Genomic DNA, 15,817 nt, shown 5'->3' on the forward strand with positions numbered 1-15,817 from the left:
CTGACAGGTAAGGATTACTTTTTAATATAATCACAGTTCCATTATCACATCTGACAGAACTGTTTCTTACGTTATCTAATATCCAAACTGTGTTCCTATTGTCCCTATCATCTTGAAATGTTTTCTTACATTTGGATTGTTTGAATCAGGATCCAAACAAGTTTCATGCATTGTTTTGGTTAATATGTCTCTTTTGTAATCTTAACACTTCTCTTTTCCCTCCCCCTTTTTATTCTATGCTGTTTATTTGTGGAAGAAACCTGGTTATTTGTCTTATAGAAATTTCTTAAATTCTGGGTTTGTCTAGTTTTTTTTTTTTTTTTTTCCTTTTTTGTCTTTTTTCATGACCGGCAACGGATCGCAACCCTCAGTGTCGCGCCCGTACCGGACCGGGACCGGCAACAGGATCGCAACCCTCAGTGTTGCCCCCGCACCTCGCTCAGCCAGTGAGCGGCTGGTCTGTATGTGGGATCCGAACCCTCGGTGGGAGCGCCGCCGCACTCCCAAACGGAGCACTGTAGCAGTGCGCCACTGGGCCAGCCCCTGGGTTTGTCTAGTTATTGCCTTGTGGTGTTTAATATGTTTTTCTAGCCTCCTATGTCCTTTAAACAAGTAACTACATCTCTACTACTTGATTAGATTCAGGTTCACTTTTTTTTTTTTTTTTTTTTTGCAAGAATACATTATAGGTGATATTGTGTACTTACTATGATATCATATCAGAAGGCATATGTCAAGTTGTCCTACTTTTAAAGATGTAAAATTGATCATTGGGTTCAGATGTTGTTAGCCTGGTTATAAAGTTCCCCATTAGCTATTTACCTCATCATTTCAGTAGTTGGTGGTGATCACTGTCTATATCCACTATTTCATTAGGAATTGCAGAATGGCGGTTTCTAGATTTTATCATTCTTTCTGCATCTATTGGCTGGAATTCTTCTACTAAAAAAAAATAGAACTTGCCCTCATCGACTGCTTGATTACCCTAAAATACAGTTTGAATGTTTGAATAGGGAAAGCAGGGAAATGTCTTTGTTCTTTATCTCTAATTCTGTAATTTTCAGACTAATGAGTTGGTCCTTCAGCAAACTCCAAAGAAGCCAATGAATTTTCTTTAGTATCATTATGAATTTATTGATTTTTTTATTGTTCCAGTCCAATCTATATTTATTTGGACACTCAAATTTTCATCTTTGGCCAGTGGAGACTCCTTCAAATAACAACGGTTTTTGATAGCTTCCTTGCTTTCTGGTATAAGACATTCCAGGCTTGTCTTGAACATTTCTTTTCTGCCCTGAAATCTGCCATTTTTTTTATGGAGCTTGTTCCTATTAGTGGAAATGTTATTTAGAGACAACAACTTGGATGGGCTTTCATTGCCATTGGGATGTCCTTTACTTCTAACCCCTTCTACAGGCCAGAGCTAAAAAAATACATATTTTTTAGAAAGAAAACTAAATCACAAATTCATATTGGTTTTTCCAATTCAACATTAAATTTTTATTTAAACTTTATTTAACTTCATTGTTTTTGTATCTATATCTCTTTCTCTTATGCTGAAACTTTTGATTCCTAAAGATATTAACATAATTACGTTTGATTTCTTCCATAGTATATGTTCTTATGTTTAATAATTTCAAGGTAGCAGTACTAATATTATTACTAATAATAAAACAATTGAATGGAGTTTAGGGTTTTTTGGAGAGATATACACAGAACACTGTTTTAGAATCACTTGAAATAATTCTCTATTGTGGTTACATTACCAACTTTATATACGTTTAGTTTTATTTTTTATTACTTCTTAGTGTTTACTTTTGTTTGAATTATATAACATATGTACATGTACATGGTTCTAACATCAAAACTACCAATGAAATAAATTTAGAGAAGTCTTATGTCCATTTCTGCCTTCTCCCCATTTTCTTCCCTTCCCCAGGAGTAGTCATTTTTTCTTAATCCTTACCTTATTTTTCAAAATTACATAATAAATTTGTATGTTTCTAAGCTGTCTTTAGGTTTGTGAAAGGGCCAAATTGTTACTGTTAAACGTTTTTGATTTCCGCAAATTTCTTTTTAAATCTCTTCTTTGCACCACTGGCTACTACTCACTACCATCTCTCCACACTGCTCTGCTTAAAACTAAGGGGAAATTCTGTCTTTGCCCATGGCTTCACAATGTCCTGAAATTTAATACTTCCATTTTTAACTGATCACTGCTGAGCATGGGAAGAAATTCTCCACTTCTCTTTGCCATGTGCCATAACTCAGTGATCCTAAGTGGAGGCCCTCCTGTGCCCTGGAAGTGGCTCCTGGTGTTGATGGTTGGCATGTAACCTCTGGCTCCGAGTGCTCTGAGGTGCAAGGAGCTGACTTGATGCAGTAGAAAGAGCTTTTTGAAATTGGCAAGTAGCAAGTCTAGTTATATAATCTGTGCTCTGACCACCTTTTCTGTGGGAGGAAAACAAAACAGGCAAATGCACACAAACTGGGTGCTCTTAACTTTGCCTTCCTGAGCCATCTCATGGACCACGTAGCTTTGGATTGACCTTGGTTGGGACAGGGGAACAAACAAAATGATGATGATGATGATTTCTAGATATCAGTCCTCCTTACCAAAGAAAATTTTAATAGTATGGGGACCCGGTCAGGTTAGGAGCAGCCCCTGACCCTGGATTCAGTTCTGTGCCCTCTCCATGCTCTGTCTTCCAGGTGCCTGTGCAGTCCTGGTTCGATGACATGACAGACACAGAGCTGCTGGACCTCATCCCCTTCTTCGAGGGCCTGAGCCGTGAGGACGACGTGTACAGCATGCTGCACAGGCTCTGCAATAGGTAGCCCTGGCCTCTGCCCACCTCCGCCTGTGCACTCAGGAACCTCTGGCCTCAGAGGACCTGCCTGGCCTCAGCTCCCTGGGAGCTGAAAGTGAGGATATTCTGTGCTCCAGGCCACAGGGTAAATGTGGCCATGCCTCCCTATTTTGTTTTTTAAGAACAGAAACAACTATTTTAAAAAGAACTCTTTTAACAGATTTCATAAAGGGACATGCATTTTACTGGATTTGCTTTTCTTAAACATACCAAAAAGAAAAAAAAAAAAAAAAAAAAACACAGAGGGAAAAAAAAGCTTGATATCTATCAGACTTCCTTTCAACTGTCCTCCCCTCCAAGCAGACAACTTACCCCTTCTGTCCCAGCTCGGAGCAGCTGACCCAACTCAGAATCTCTTTTGTACAGGATGAAGTGCCTTTCTGAATGTTATTTTAAGCTGAGAGTTAATTTTTCTACACAACATATTTCCAGACATCTTTTAGTCTTTTATTGTCTTGAATACTCTAAGAAGATGAAAATGACAATTTTCTAGAACCTGGTAGCGTGTGTGTGTGTGTGTGTGTGTGTGTGTGTGTGTGTGTGTGTGTGTGTGTGTGTGGCGGGGGTGACACGGGAGGGGGGTGAATTGTAGGAGCCTGTTTCCCAACAGGTGTGACTTTGCTCTGACGACCTGTGGCATGCTGCAGGGTCAGGTTCCTGATCGGAGTTTTTGTGACTTTGTTGTCTCCATTCATTTCTGACCCAGTTTGGAATGTATCTGCAATTGTGTGACTCAACACTTTAGGAAACAATAGATTCCCTTATATTATTTCTGATGGTGACAAATTTGTCTTGAGGTCACATTTTCCCCTTGAAAAGTGATGTCATGTGATTTCTGCTTTCACACTACTGCCATACTTCTGTGTTTTTTGTTGTTTTGTTGTTGGTTTTGGTAGATCAGTTACAAGAAAGCCTAAAACCCTTGGGTATATTTTTTAAAAAGTTGTTTATTGACTTTTAAATCTTTCCTTTCCAAAAGCTGGATATACGTGGAGCTGTTTGGGAATTTTCTTTGCTGCTACCGTGCTGCCACCAAATGGAATTGACCAGCGGCTGTTACACTGTTCTTTGCCACTGTGCCTATGCTCAGAATATGCTCACTGCTAAGCTGCAAACTTGGACAGGGTCAGAAACTTAGGTGTCCCACCCCATTGCAGACTGCACCACTTGTATCCCTTCCCTGGCACTTGCCACTGGGAATGCAGAAGAGTACAAAGTAAAAGGGTCAGAGCACCACACAGGTGTGGCATTAATTTCAAACTTCAGTCAACATCAGATCCTGTGATAAGCTGACCATTCTCTCTCAAGAATCTGTGGCCTCAACCAGCCAGCAAGCTGATGTGGCCCAAGTCCATCTCTTGGTCTTCTCCTTTGAAGCACAGCCTATTTCTGAGCCAAGGGTTAGGGAAGCCTGTCTAGATATGGGACTCATCACCCCAAACCAGGGAGAGGAAGGGCTCCCTCCTCTAAGCCCAGGCTCTCTTTGCAGCCTTTCCCAGGTTAAGCAGTGCCATGTTCCTTGTTTAACAAAAAGATAGTCTGTAAAGTATTGCTCTTAAAAATACTTTTAAAGAGCACTTTGTGTTGGCACCATTGCCTTAGTCCTCTGTGGGTTGTGCCTCAGCCAGAGTTCTGGTGGGAGCGACTGGCACTCACAAGACTGGAAATAGAGGGTCAAAGTAAAATTTCTTTTTTTGCTTTCATCCATAAAATAATGAAGCCAGCTGTCAGTCACATCCTCCCAGCAGCACTTTGGTCTGTGGACTGCCGTGCATTCAGAAGAGAAGTAAGTATTTGGAGGGTAACCAGGTCTCCCAATATTCTGAGTATTCCAAACCCTGTAATCTGTATGCCAAGTAAACTGGAAACAGCCCCCCTTGCTAGGCATTACCACAGACAATGACAGTTACATGGCAGATCTGCACATGCCGTAAACCTTTGTTTGGAAACCAGTCATTATAATTAACCCACTGCCTTAAATGTCTTGAATGTTGCAGTCAAGTGTCTGTCATGTGTTGGTACCCATACAGAATGAGGCCCTGATAAGAGCCTTAGACCTTCATCCTTGCCCCCTTTGTTGGCATCACAGGGCCTTATTTGGAGGAAGGGGCAGAGAGAATTGAAATTCCAGAATATTTCAGGGGAAGCAAACCTAGGAATAGTGCTCCATTTCTGACAGATGGAGTGAAGACACTTGGCAGGCTTGAGCCAAACCCTTCACCTAGTAGTTCCTGAAACTGTGAGCGCCATTGCACTAAGCCAGTGCGGAGCTGTTGGGGATGGAGCCCAGTTCCTGCCACCAGAGACACAGAATGCCTTGGGAGGGCCAGCCAGCCCTCTGAGGGTTCTGGAATCTGTGCACCTTATTTGACCACACTCCAAAATTCCATTTTTATTTTAACCTTGATTCTGCTTTATCTACGTAATCAAAAATATCTCTATCTAGTATATATTTTTTTAATCATCTACATGAAAATGAAGCAATAGAATTCTAACATAAGGCCAAGAAATTAGACGAATGTTTGGGGTTTATTTTTTTTAAGGTAAATACGGGTATTGTTTTTAATTATTACCTTTTATTAATTGTGGGCTTTAATACCTAATGAAAGCTGTTAGCTACTTCTCTGTGCCATATACTTCCCACGATACCAAAATATCCCCAACTCTTTAGCCAAAAGAGAAGTCTGACTTCCTGAGTTTCCATGGTCCTGTCTGTACCAGGTTAAATTGTAATCTCCTGGACAGATCTTTTCTACATGAAGATCTGGGACAGATACCTAGGGTTCATGGACCCCAGCCCACTATGATATTATGATATCTCTGGCCCGGCCTCGAGTGGAGGTGTCCAGGCACTCCTAACATTGTTAATGCTCTGTCTTCCATTTGCTCTGGAATCCTACGTCTTGGTCTGTGGTTTCATGCATTAGCTGTTAGTAAACAACGCATTTATACACTAAAAAGGACCACCACCTTTTGCACCATTGATGGTTGGTAGGAAGCTCCTTTGACATGGTGCAATTTTGATGAGATGACTTTGGGAACATGAGGATGCCCTAATGACACTGACTTGTCATGGTTGCAGCATTTGAACTTTTGGTATAAAAAAGAAGTCTATAAGTTTATAACCTGGCAACATTTTACAACCCTGCATTTTAAAGATGATTTCTAATAAAATCCAGAACCACACAGCCCTATGGTCAAACACTCATGACGTTTGTGCCTCTGCTTATAAAGGTGCTGTGCTGGACAGCTGGCATGCCAGGGTTTGAGAACAGTGGATGGCTTGAAGTATTTGCGGTTACCTGTGCAAAATCAGCTGGCTGCCTCTGTTCCTATTTTACTGTAAATGTGATCACGTCTGTTCCTGTTCCATCCTCCCAGGAGCTTCTCTGCAGACTAACACCCCCCAAGTATTGGAGATGCTGGTGTCTGGGTGGTCATGGATTTCTGTTGGATATTTGAATGTGATAAATAATCCAGCATTACTTGGGAAATACTACATGCGGAATGTGCACGTTTCCAGGGACAAGTATTGTCAATCAAGACGTTTGCAATGATTTCCTTCCTGCCAAAAATAAACGTGAAACTGCGCTCTCTTTGGATCGACTGCTCAATTCTCTGCCCACTGCACAGCCTCATGCCAGCACCTTAGGTCTCATGGTGTCCCCACTTCTGTACAGCAAGACTGGATGGGAGTGGGACTGCAGGACCCCAGGATCCACAGACCTTGACCCCAAGGGGAGACTAGAAAACCATCCTCTCTAAATTGCTTGTTACCCAAAAGGTGACAGCTGCTTGGCCCTTCGTTTCCTCTCCCCAGACAGGAGCGGTCTGGCTCACCACCCTCCCACACAGACTCCAGCCTTACCAAACAGGCTTCTAAATGCAGCCTAAGAGAACTATAGCTCCCCACCCCACCCCTAAGGCATTGTGTGTGGTACTGAAACACATAGCCCATGAGTACATTACCTGAGATGCCGTGATTACCAGAGAAAGCATGGCAAGGGATCAGAAAAAGAGTAAGGATGTACATACCAGACAGTTTTCTCATGGAGACACCCTCTAGACATTGCCCTCAATCCAGCCCCTCCATTCATGAAGGTGAGAGGGGCAGCAAGTCTCTACTAGGGACTCCTGGCAGGCACTGAGACATGGCCTCACCACTCTCAGGACTCAGCTTCTTCACAATACCTCATTCAGATAACTACACCAGAGTCAACAATCCTATCAGAGAGGTCTTATCCCTGTTTTGTGGATGAGAAATCAGGCTGATGAGACAAAGTTCTGCAGTCTCTGCTCTTATCACAGGACACAGGTTTCTGCCAGGCATGTGTATTCCTCTCAAATGACCCAGGACAGTATGTATATCAGCCCAGGAGACCCAATATTTACCCAGAGACTAAACCCCAAATACCTCACAGCTAGTCTGTGCTATACTCCTAGGTATTCTCTCTTCACAGTGGAGCAGCAGGCCGGCCAGAGAGAAGTCACTCCAGCTTCCTCCCCTGGTACTGGACTCCTAGGCTATGTCCTTTGTGCTCTCTCTCTCTTGCCTTCTGTGGCATCAGCCTCACTGCCCCTCCCACTTCACTACCTTTGCATGCAAGCAAACAGAAAATGGCTGAGAATGTGGCAGCCTGTGAAGCCTAGGTGTCCTAGTGAATGTCCACAGGTCCCTTGAATAGGTTCGACGGGGACATGGGTCATCAAGAGGGCATTTATTTGGGACTTGAACATACTGAGATTTCCCCTTTGATACTTTCTAGTTTGAGCACATAGCATCTGTCTGTATTGCAGGACCAAGGAATGGGCAGGAAGCCACGGAGGGTGGGAAGGAGTAGTTGGGAAAAGGCAGCCTGGGAACAATGGCACATTAGCTGACAAACAGTCTGTTGAACTTGTGGAAGGAGTGCATTGGGGCTTGTGGCAGAGTCCCTGAAGTAACCCAGAATGCTTGCATGGTAAATCCATGTACCAGTGCTGGCCATGGATCAACAGGCTGCTCAAGGCCTGGAGCCACCAACCAGCATGGCCACCAGGCTGACCTCCTAGATTAGACTAGACCTTCAGGCCGTCAGGAGGAGGACGTGGCCCCAGAGTTTTCCACCCCAAACCTCCGTTACAGCTCCATCCCCTAGCTCAGTGACTCTCAGCTCTGGCTGCAGTTAGAATCACCTGTGGGTTCTTAAAAATTCAGATCCCTCAAGCTCACCCCAGACCATGTAAATTCAAATCTTTAAGGGTGGGGATCTGCATCATATTTTCAAGTGCCCCAGATGATTCAAACATGTGGCCAGAGCTGAGAACTCCCTGTTCTGGCTGGCTGTGGAGAAAAGGTACAATTCCCCCAAACTGTCCCAGGCCTGATGCCCAGGTATGGAGCTGTGGGTTGAGCTTTCAGGAAAAGGATATATGTAGTTTTACCTGAAAGATCAGTCATACATGTTCATTGCTAAAAATTCAGGAAATCCAGAAAAGTGAAAGAAAACACATGGGCAGTGGGAGCCTTTCCCAAGGTAGAGGTGACGAGCGAGACCTGATAAGAGCTCTACTTGGCTGACAGCACTCTGCTTTCACCCTGAGATGGGGAGCACAGTGGATAGCCGACTGCTCACAACAGAACGCAGCCTTGCACTGCCCCTGCTGGAGACTATCCTGACCCAAGCTGTGGTTGGGTGTATTGTTGGGCAGGACCTACACACCCCTGCCACAGTGGGCAAGCCACTTGCAAGGGCCTAGGGCTGGTCCTTGGTCTGACTTGGGACTCCAGCACTCCACACAGCCGATCAGACTGGTGGCCCTGCAGGCACGGTGACAAACTCAACCTCCTCAGGCGCCTGGTAGTTTCTACAGCACACTCAGGCCAGTCACTCCCAGGCTATGCATGCTCCGATGACCTGGTGACCGTATCACTGCACCTCCCATGGCCTGCAGCCCAGGGCAGGCCTGCGGTCAGTCATGAGGGCCCACGCGGGCCCACGGCTGCTCCCCTCCAGGGCAACGGGCCAGGGCATCTCCAGGCAGTGGGCTCCAGGACCCGAGACAGCAGTTCCTGCTCCCCTCCCTGTCTGCGCTCTTGCCAGGCGCTGTACCTGCTGGGAAGGGGCCCCGGGGAGGGGCCCAGAGGAGGCCTGGGACAAAGAAGTTGGAATCCAGGGAGCCTAGGGGCAGGGTCTGGAGGGATGAGGCCCACTTGGGGCCACTCTGTTGCCTGGGTCAATATTGACACAAAGTGGGCTGGGCCTTCAGAGATAAGCTGGATAGGAACAAAGTGGCACCAAAGCCCTGGGAACCTGCCGGGTGAGGGTGGTGGTGGATCGCGGGAGGCTGGAAGGGAAGAGGTCAGTGGGACAGGAGAGGAGGGGTCACAACCTGGCAGTGCTAGCAAGGCAAGCCCTGTTCAGCGCCATTCTGACTCCAGCAGGCCTCCTTTAAGAGAGGTGCGAGGGTCCATGGGAGGATGGCCCAACAGGGAGGGGTGGAGGGGACCCCCTTCTTGCACTGGTCAAGGGCAGGAGGAAAAGCTAGGCGGCCCATCCTCTGATTTTTGTATTACCCAGCTGCCTGTGAGCCTGCCCTAGGCCTCAGTTTCCTCTTTCTGTGCCCTGGGTGTGGTAGCCATGAGCAGAGATTGTCCAGGCCAGACAAAAGGCAGTCTGCTTATCTTGGTCTCAGCCCAGGCCCCGGGGCCTGCTTGCCATCTCTCCTGGACCTATATTCACAGGTTACAGGGTGGGGTTGTTCTGGGGCAAGGCAATTCTGTCCCGACAGCATCTTCCGGGTCCCAGAGACTCAGAATTCTGTGGGGAGGAAACTTGGAGAGGCCTTATGCCCCTACTAAGCTGCTGAGGCTGGATTGTGCCAGGTAGGATGTCCTGCCCACAACGAGGGTGGAGGAGTATCAACACTCCCCACACCTCCCTGCTTCTCAGAGGAGCAAACGTCAGCTCAGAAAGAGTAGGAAAAACGCCTCCAAAGTCGCTCAAACAGTGAGCGCTTGAGCAGGTTTGGAACCCAGCTATGGAGAAGACTCAACACTGCTCTCACTCAACTCCAGGACCTGGCTTCAGGACCAAGACCAGCAAAGGGTCCAGACACACACACACACTCGCCCCCCACTGGGTCAGGTGCAGTTCACAGGAACACGTCAACAAACATTTGCTAAGCAACTACAGCCCACCAGGCACCACTTTAGACCCTGAGATTCGGCAGTGAGTAAGGCCTTGCCTGCAAGGGGACACAAACACTAAACAAGGGTCCCAGTTGGTAAGGGTATCAGGTTCTGAGTGCACTAAGATGAAGATGTCTGGGGAGGGAGACCGCTTTAGCTAAAGTGGTCAGGAAAGGCCCTCAGGGGAGGTGCCAGTTTGGTTGGGGCCTAAATGCAGAAAAGGAGCAGCTGAGGGAAGATCTTGCTGGGGAGTAGCCTCCAGGCACGTGCAGAGGTCTGGAGACTAGACTGAGCTGGGCATCATCAAGGGACAAGAAGACCGTTGTCGCTAGGATGGAGTGAGCAATGAGGGGAGTGATAGAAGATGCAGCAGAGGGATGGACGGCTCTGGAAGGCTCTGTTTGCAGATGGGTTTTATTTGAGCTTTATGGGAAGCTGCTGGAAGATCTGATTTATGGTTACATTCTGAGGTGAGGGGCTTCCCTCTCAGTCAAAATTATAGAGACAGAAAATAGAAGGGTAGTTGCCTATTTTCTACTTTCAGGGACTGGGAGGTGAGGAGGTGGGGAGTTGGTGTTTAATGGGTACAGAGTTTAAGTTTCGTAAGATGAAGAGAGTTCTGGAAATGGGTGGTGGTGATGGCTGCACGACAGTATGAATGTACTTAATGCCACAGCACTGTACACTTAAAAATGGGTAAGATGGTAAAGTTTAAGTGTATTTTACCACAATAAAAATTTTTGGAAAAAGGACAGCCGTCAAGGCTGGGGGCCGGAGAGACACAGAGGGAGGCTCGTGCTCCTGGAGTGGCGGGAGCGCCTGGCACTGTGGGCGTGGGAAAGAGAAACCCAGGACGACTCCCAGGTGTGGGGCGCGAGCTACCCACCGGATGTTCTTGCTGAAGCTGAACGTGCTCCTGAGGCCTGGAGAAGGCAGATCTGAGAGAGGACCTAGATGGATGTTAAGTGTGAGGTTAGACATGCCAGGAGAGATGCGACCAGTCAGATGAAGGAGACTGAGGCTGGGGAGGGGCAGGGCAGCACGAGTCGAGGGGTCAGGAGAGACACTAGCATTTCCATGGTATTTACAAAAAGATATTTATAGCCTTGGGACTGGAACTTGGAAGGAAACTAGAAAAGAGACGGGAACTGAGGCCTGAGCTCTGTGCCCTCTGACATTTAGAGGCCCCAAAGAGACAGATGGGGTGAGGGAAGATGGGGACGGAATATCAACCACCAGCTTTGGCCAGAGGAGGCACTGGCCGCCTAGGAAAGAGCCATTTCCGGGGGACGTGGGAATGAAGACCAACAGAGTGGGTTGAGGAGAGAACGGGAGAAGTGAGTACACAGAATTTTGCTGGGCACAGGGACAAAAGGAGACAGGGAAACAGGTATGCACAAGCAGTGCCAAACACACACTGTCACACGAGCACACACAGGTGATCAGACAGGCAACTGGCAGACATGGAGACTAGCCAAGTGCCTGTGACACAGGCAGCCCTTCACACACAGAGGCCCATAACTGTGTCTGTTAAGCACAGTCACACACTGGCTGTAGGTCCTACTGGGCACAGGCTGGCCCAGAGTTCTTGCAGTCCCCCAACCCCTGTGACAGTGACCTTTGTGGGGTGAAGACTGAGCACAGGAAAAGGGTCTTGAAGCCAGTGGGCAGGCTCTAGCTGCATGTCCTTGAAGGGGTCGCTCACACTGGCTAGGCCTTGGCTGAGACTGAGGCCTGTGGCCTAAGGTAAGGGAGGTTGTGCCCCTGGGGTTTCCAGAAGGCTCTATTTCCAGCATTCCCTCAACCCCACAATCAGAAGGGAAAGTTTGGAAGGGTGGCAACCCAAGGTCTGAGAGATGTGTCTTCCCTGCAAGGGCTGGACTGGCCTCTCCCATGATGGGTATCAGGGCCCCCTGAGGAGGACTGTACCAGAAAGTGAGCCCAAATTGGATGGCTGGGGGTGGTGTGGGGAGACAGCAGAGATGTCTAGAGGGAGCCCTTGCCACCTTCCCCCACCTCCTGAAGTGGCCTGGGTCTCACAGAGCCTAACCCTGCCACCTCTGGCTTTGGTCCTACTTCCTCCTAAATTTGCTAGAGAGGCCTGGCCTTCTGAGTCCTGGGGGAACCCACCACTCAGTGCATGAGGGATCAGGGGCACTTCTGGGTTCCTAGAGAAGAAAACCACAATATATTCTACACCCCACCCCTTAGCCCAGTCCAGGCCTTCATCTCTTGCTCTCTATGGCCGCTGGTACCCAGGAAATGAGGCCTGACAGACTCTGCTGTGGCCCTGGGGAGGGTGCTAACTCCCAGGCAGCTCGGCCAATATTTGTTGGCTGACTAACTGATTCACTGAGTTTGGATGCCCAGCCCACTGAGCGCTGAAAGGTGGGGTGTGTCCTGCAGGGCGGGAGCTGGGATTGAGTTACAGCGGGGGGGGGGGGGGGGGGGCAGAGCCTGGCCCCGTGCCAGGCCCAGCACTGTCCACAGGCAGGGCGAAGGCGCATAGCAGTTTCCAGCAGGTAGGCCTGGGCAGGGAGGGGGCTCCAAGGGACTGATAGGGAAGGGGGGAGGTTGTTCTGAGTCAAAGGTGTAGACCATGGAGTGCCAGGGCTCAGGGTCACACAGCAGCAGGGTGACAGAAATGGGGGAAGCAGCAAGCAGCCCAACAGGTGAGAACACTGAGGGGGGAAGGGCGACAGTGGCAGGGCAGCCCGAGTGGAAGAAAGTGGCAGATTGTGTACATGGTGGAGATCTCTGTAACCCACAGTCTGTGTGCCACCCCCCCAGGCCCTGCTCCCCACCCCACCACTCCGTTCCAGCAGGCAGCGCCCCTCCCCACTTCCTGGAAGTCGGGCAAAGTCACTTCAGGGGCCCTTCACAGGTACCCAAGGAGGAAGTAGAGAAAGAGGTACCCCGAGAAAGGAGGGGGCACTGGGAGAGAGAAGGGGGTGTCTGGAGAAGGAGGAGAGTGCCCCAGGGCAAGGAGGGGACCCAAGGGAGAGAAGGGGACCCAGGGGAGAGAGGGGTGTGGGGGAAGAGGGGGTGTCTGGGGAGAGAAAGTGAGAGAGAGGAAGAAAGCACAGGAAGAGAAGGGAAATCAGGGGAGAGAAGAGGGAGGCATGAGGGAGGGTGCATGGGGGAGCCCAGTGGGGACAGAGGGACACCGGGGAGAGGAGTAGGCACACGGGAGACAAGGGGATACTAGAGGAGAAAGGGGGCTCAGAGCGGAGGGAGTGAGCTCCCAGCGAAGAGAAGGAGGCTTCCAGGAAAAGGGAGAGCACATGGGGTGGGGGGTCCCCACTCCTGGAGATGGTGGAAGGGGCTTCCCCAGAGTAAAGGGGACACCTGTGGGTAGGAGGGCTTAGGGGGTCAGAAAGCATACTTTGTGTTGAAAAGGGGCCCCTGGGGGAGAAAGGAACCACCTGAGGGAAAGAAGGGGGTGCTGGGGAGAAAGGGAACCCCCACTCTTTGAGCATTCCTTCCCCCCACCTCACCCAGACCCCAGTTGGAAGACGGCGAACATGAGTGCCATGGGGAGGGGCCTTAGGCCCTGGCAGCTGAATTTGGCTCTCCAGGCTGGAGCTGGGCATCGGGCACCCTCACAGCCACCCTGGGGGTGATGATGCCCCCGCCCAGTGAAACCAGCCAAGCCCCAACTTTCTGGCAGCCAGTTTGGCTTTCCTGTCCCAGAGGGGGCCCTGGTGGCCGCTGTTCTGAGTCCAGCCAGTAGTCTTCCTGTCACCCTGTTGCTGCTTTACACTGTTACATGCACTCCATCTCCTACTTCCTGTCTGTATCTCTGGTCACTGCCTGCCTGGGTGCCTGGTTGCTGTCACTGGTCACTGTTCTGCCTGTCCCTCACTGTCCTGCTGCAGAGTCACAGTTGCATGTCACTATGCCCACCACTCAGTGTCATCAGGTTTTCTGCTGCTTGAGATCACCATTTCCACTGTCTGCCTGTCACTCATGTCATTATCACACCAACAGCCCATCAACTGCTACAACAGTTCTAGGTGCAGTTAGAGGGCGCAGGTGAGTCCCATCTCCATTTTCACTCAGTCCAGTCACAGGGCGACACACTTCATTCATTCAACAACTATTTAATGAGTACCTGCTAGTTGCCAGGCAGCTGGGATCCGGCAGTAAACAAGAGGACAAACCTCGGCCTTCGGTAATCTTCTGCCCTGGGGAGGGAGACCAAACCCAACAGTCTTCATGGTTTCCACAGGGTGTTAGGAAGGGCAGCATGCTGTCATGAACGCAGCTCTAAGCCTCTGGAAGGACTGTCCCCTCTGCCTGCCCTGCCTCACAGCCTCCCACCGGCATGACTCAGCTCCGGGCAGCCCTTCCCCTGCACCTCCCCACCCACCCACCCACTTCCATAGCCACCGTGTTGGGTGTTTCCCACAGTGTACTGTGAGCTCACCAGGACCTGAGCCAGGAGCCCAGAACAAAGGCGTGAGGAATGGGAGCCACTCTGTGCCATCTATGGCATCTGGGACACCTCTTTCTGCCTAAAGATACTATCCCTGTTTGCAAAGCTTTGTGTTTAAAGTACCTGTCCCTGTGAACAGAGCCTGTTTCGTCTGCAATAAGTGCCTCTGTCTTCATACTATGTCCCCGATGGCAGAGCCTTTTCCTATTTCAGAGCTGGATTCTGTCTGCAGAACCTGAGGCCTATATATAGCATTTATGACATTTTCCAGGGCCTTTGCCCATTTGCACATTTCCCTGGGTAGAAACTGTGTCTGTTTGCAAGGTCTGTTCCTATCACTGTTGGGGTAGCTGTGTCTGTCTGGAAGCACCCGTGTCTTTCTGCAGAACACATCGCTGTTTGCAGAGCCTATGCCTGTCTGTACACTCTATTCCTATTTCCCTGTGTACCTGTTAGCAGAGCCTGTCCCCATTTACAGAGCGTTTACCTGCTTCCAGAGTTCACTTTCTTCTATAGAGCTTATCCCTATTTGCAGAATCTGGGGCTTTCCCCAGAACCCAGCCCCGTTTTAAGATCCTGCCCATGTCTGGAGCATCTGTGCTTGAACACAAAACTGATTTCCCTGCCAGCTCAGTTCAGTGGATTCTGTCCCTCTCTGGAGAAGCTATCACTGTTAACGGAGCCTGTGTGTCTGCAGAACCTGTGTAAGCTCACAAAACCTCTCCCTATCTGCAAAGTCTCTGTCTATGAAGACTCTGCCTACAGGACCTGTGTCTTTTTGCAGAGCCTGAATCTCTTTGCAGAGCTCACAATTGCTTTACCAGCCTGTTCCCACATCCCTTATGCAGGATTCGAGTGTCTTTCCAGAGACTATCTTGCACTCTGATCCTGACCATGTCTAGAGAACTTTTGCCTGTATCAAAAGCCTGCCTCTGTCTGGGAAGCATTTCTCTAGCTAAAGATTCTGTGCCTGTCCATATCTGCAGAGTCTGCCTCTTATACAAAGAGCCCCTGTCTTGAGGGTTTGTCCCCATCCACATTTGCAGAGCCTTTCCCAGTCTGCAAAGCTCCTCTATGCCTACAGAACCTATGACTGTTTGCAGAGCCTTTGTCAGTGTTCACAATCTTTGCTTGTTTGCCCAGCCTGTCTGAATTTCCCTGGGTAGAGTCTATGTCTGTTTGCACTGGCTGTCCTTGTACACACAGAGGGTCCCCGTCTACAGAACTCATTTCTGTCAGGAGAACCTGTGCCTGTTGCAGCCCTATCTTCAGTCTGAGGAAGCTGTCCCTGTCTACAAAGCCTCTGCCTGTCTGTAAAGCCTTTTTCTATCTACATAG

The 15,817-nt window shown here is 49.0% G+C and overlaps 1 protein-coding gene across 3 annotated transcripts in view; it reads left to right on the top strand.

Annotated features, from left to right (window-relative positions):
• The window catches only part of CTDSPL (CTD (carboxy-terminal domain, RNA polymerase II, polypeptide A) small phosphatase-like), a 113,681-nt gene extending 107,213 nt beyond the window's left edge, over positions 1-6,468 (top strand). For 2 of the 3 annotated variants that reach the window (XM_008586492.1, XM_008586486.1), the window contains one exon: positions 2,713-6,468. In XM_008586492.1, the coding sequence (XP_008584714.1) occupies positions 2,713-2,838 (126 nt within the window). In that variant the 3' untranslated portion in view covers positions 2,839-6,468. The remainder of the gene's footprint in view (positions 1-2,712) is intronic. The other variant, XM_008586477.1, reaches the window with a different exon arrangement.
• The last annotated feature ends 9,349 nt before the right edge of the window (positions 6,469-15,817 follow it).

The sequence above is a fragment of the Galeopterus variegatus genome, unplaced genomic scaffold, assembly GCF_000696425.1.
Source record: "Galeopterus variegatus unplaced genomic scaffold, G_variegatus-3.0.2 Scaffold110, whole genome shotgun sequence".
Classification (NCBI taxonomy): domain Eukaryota; kingdom Metazoa; phylum Chordata; class Mammalia; order Dermoptera; family Cynocephalidae; genus Galeopterus; species Galeopterus variegatus.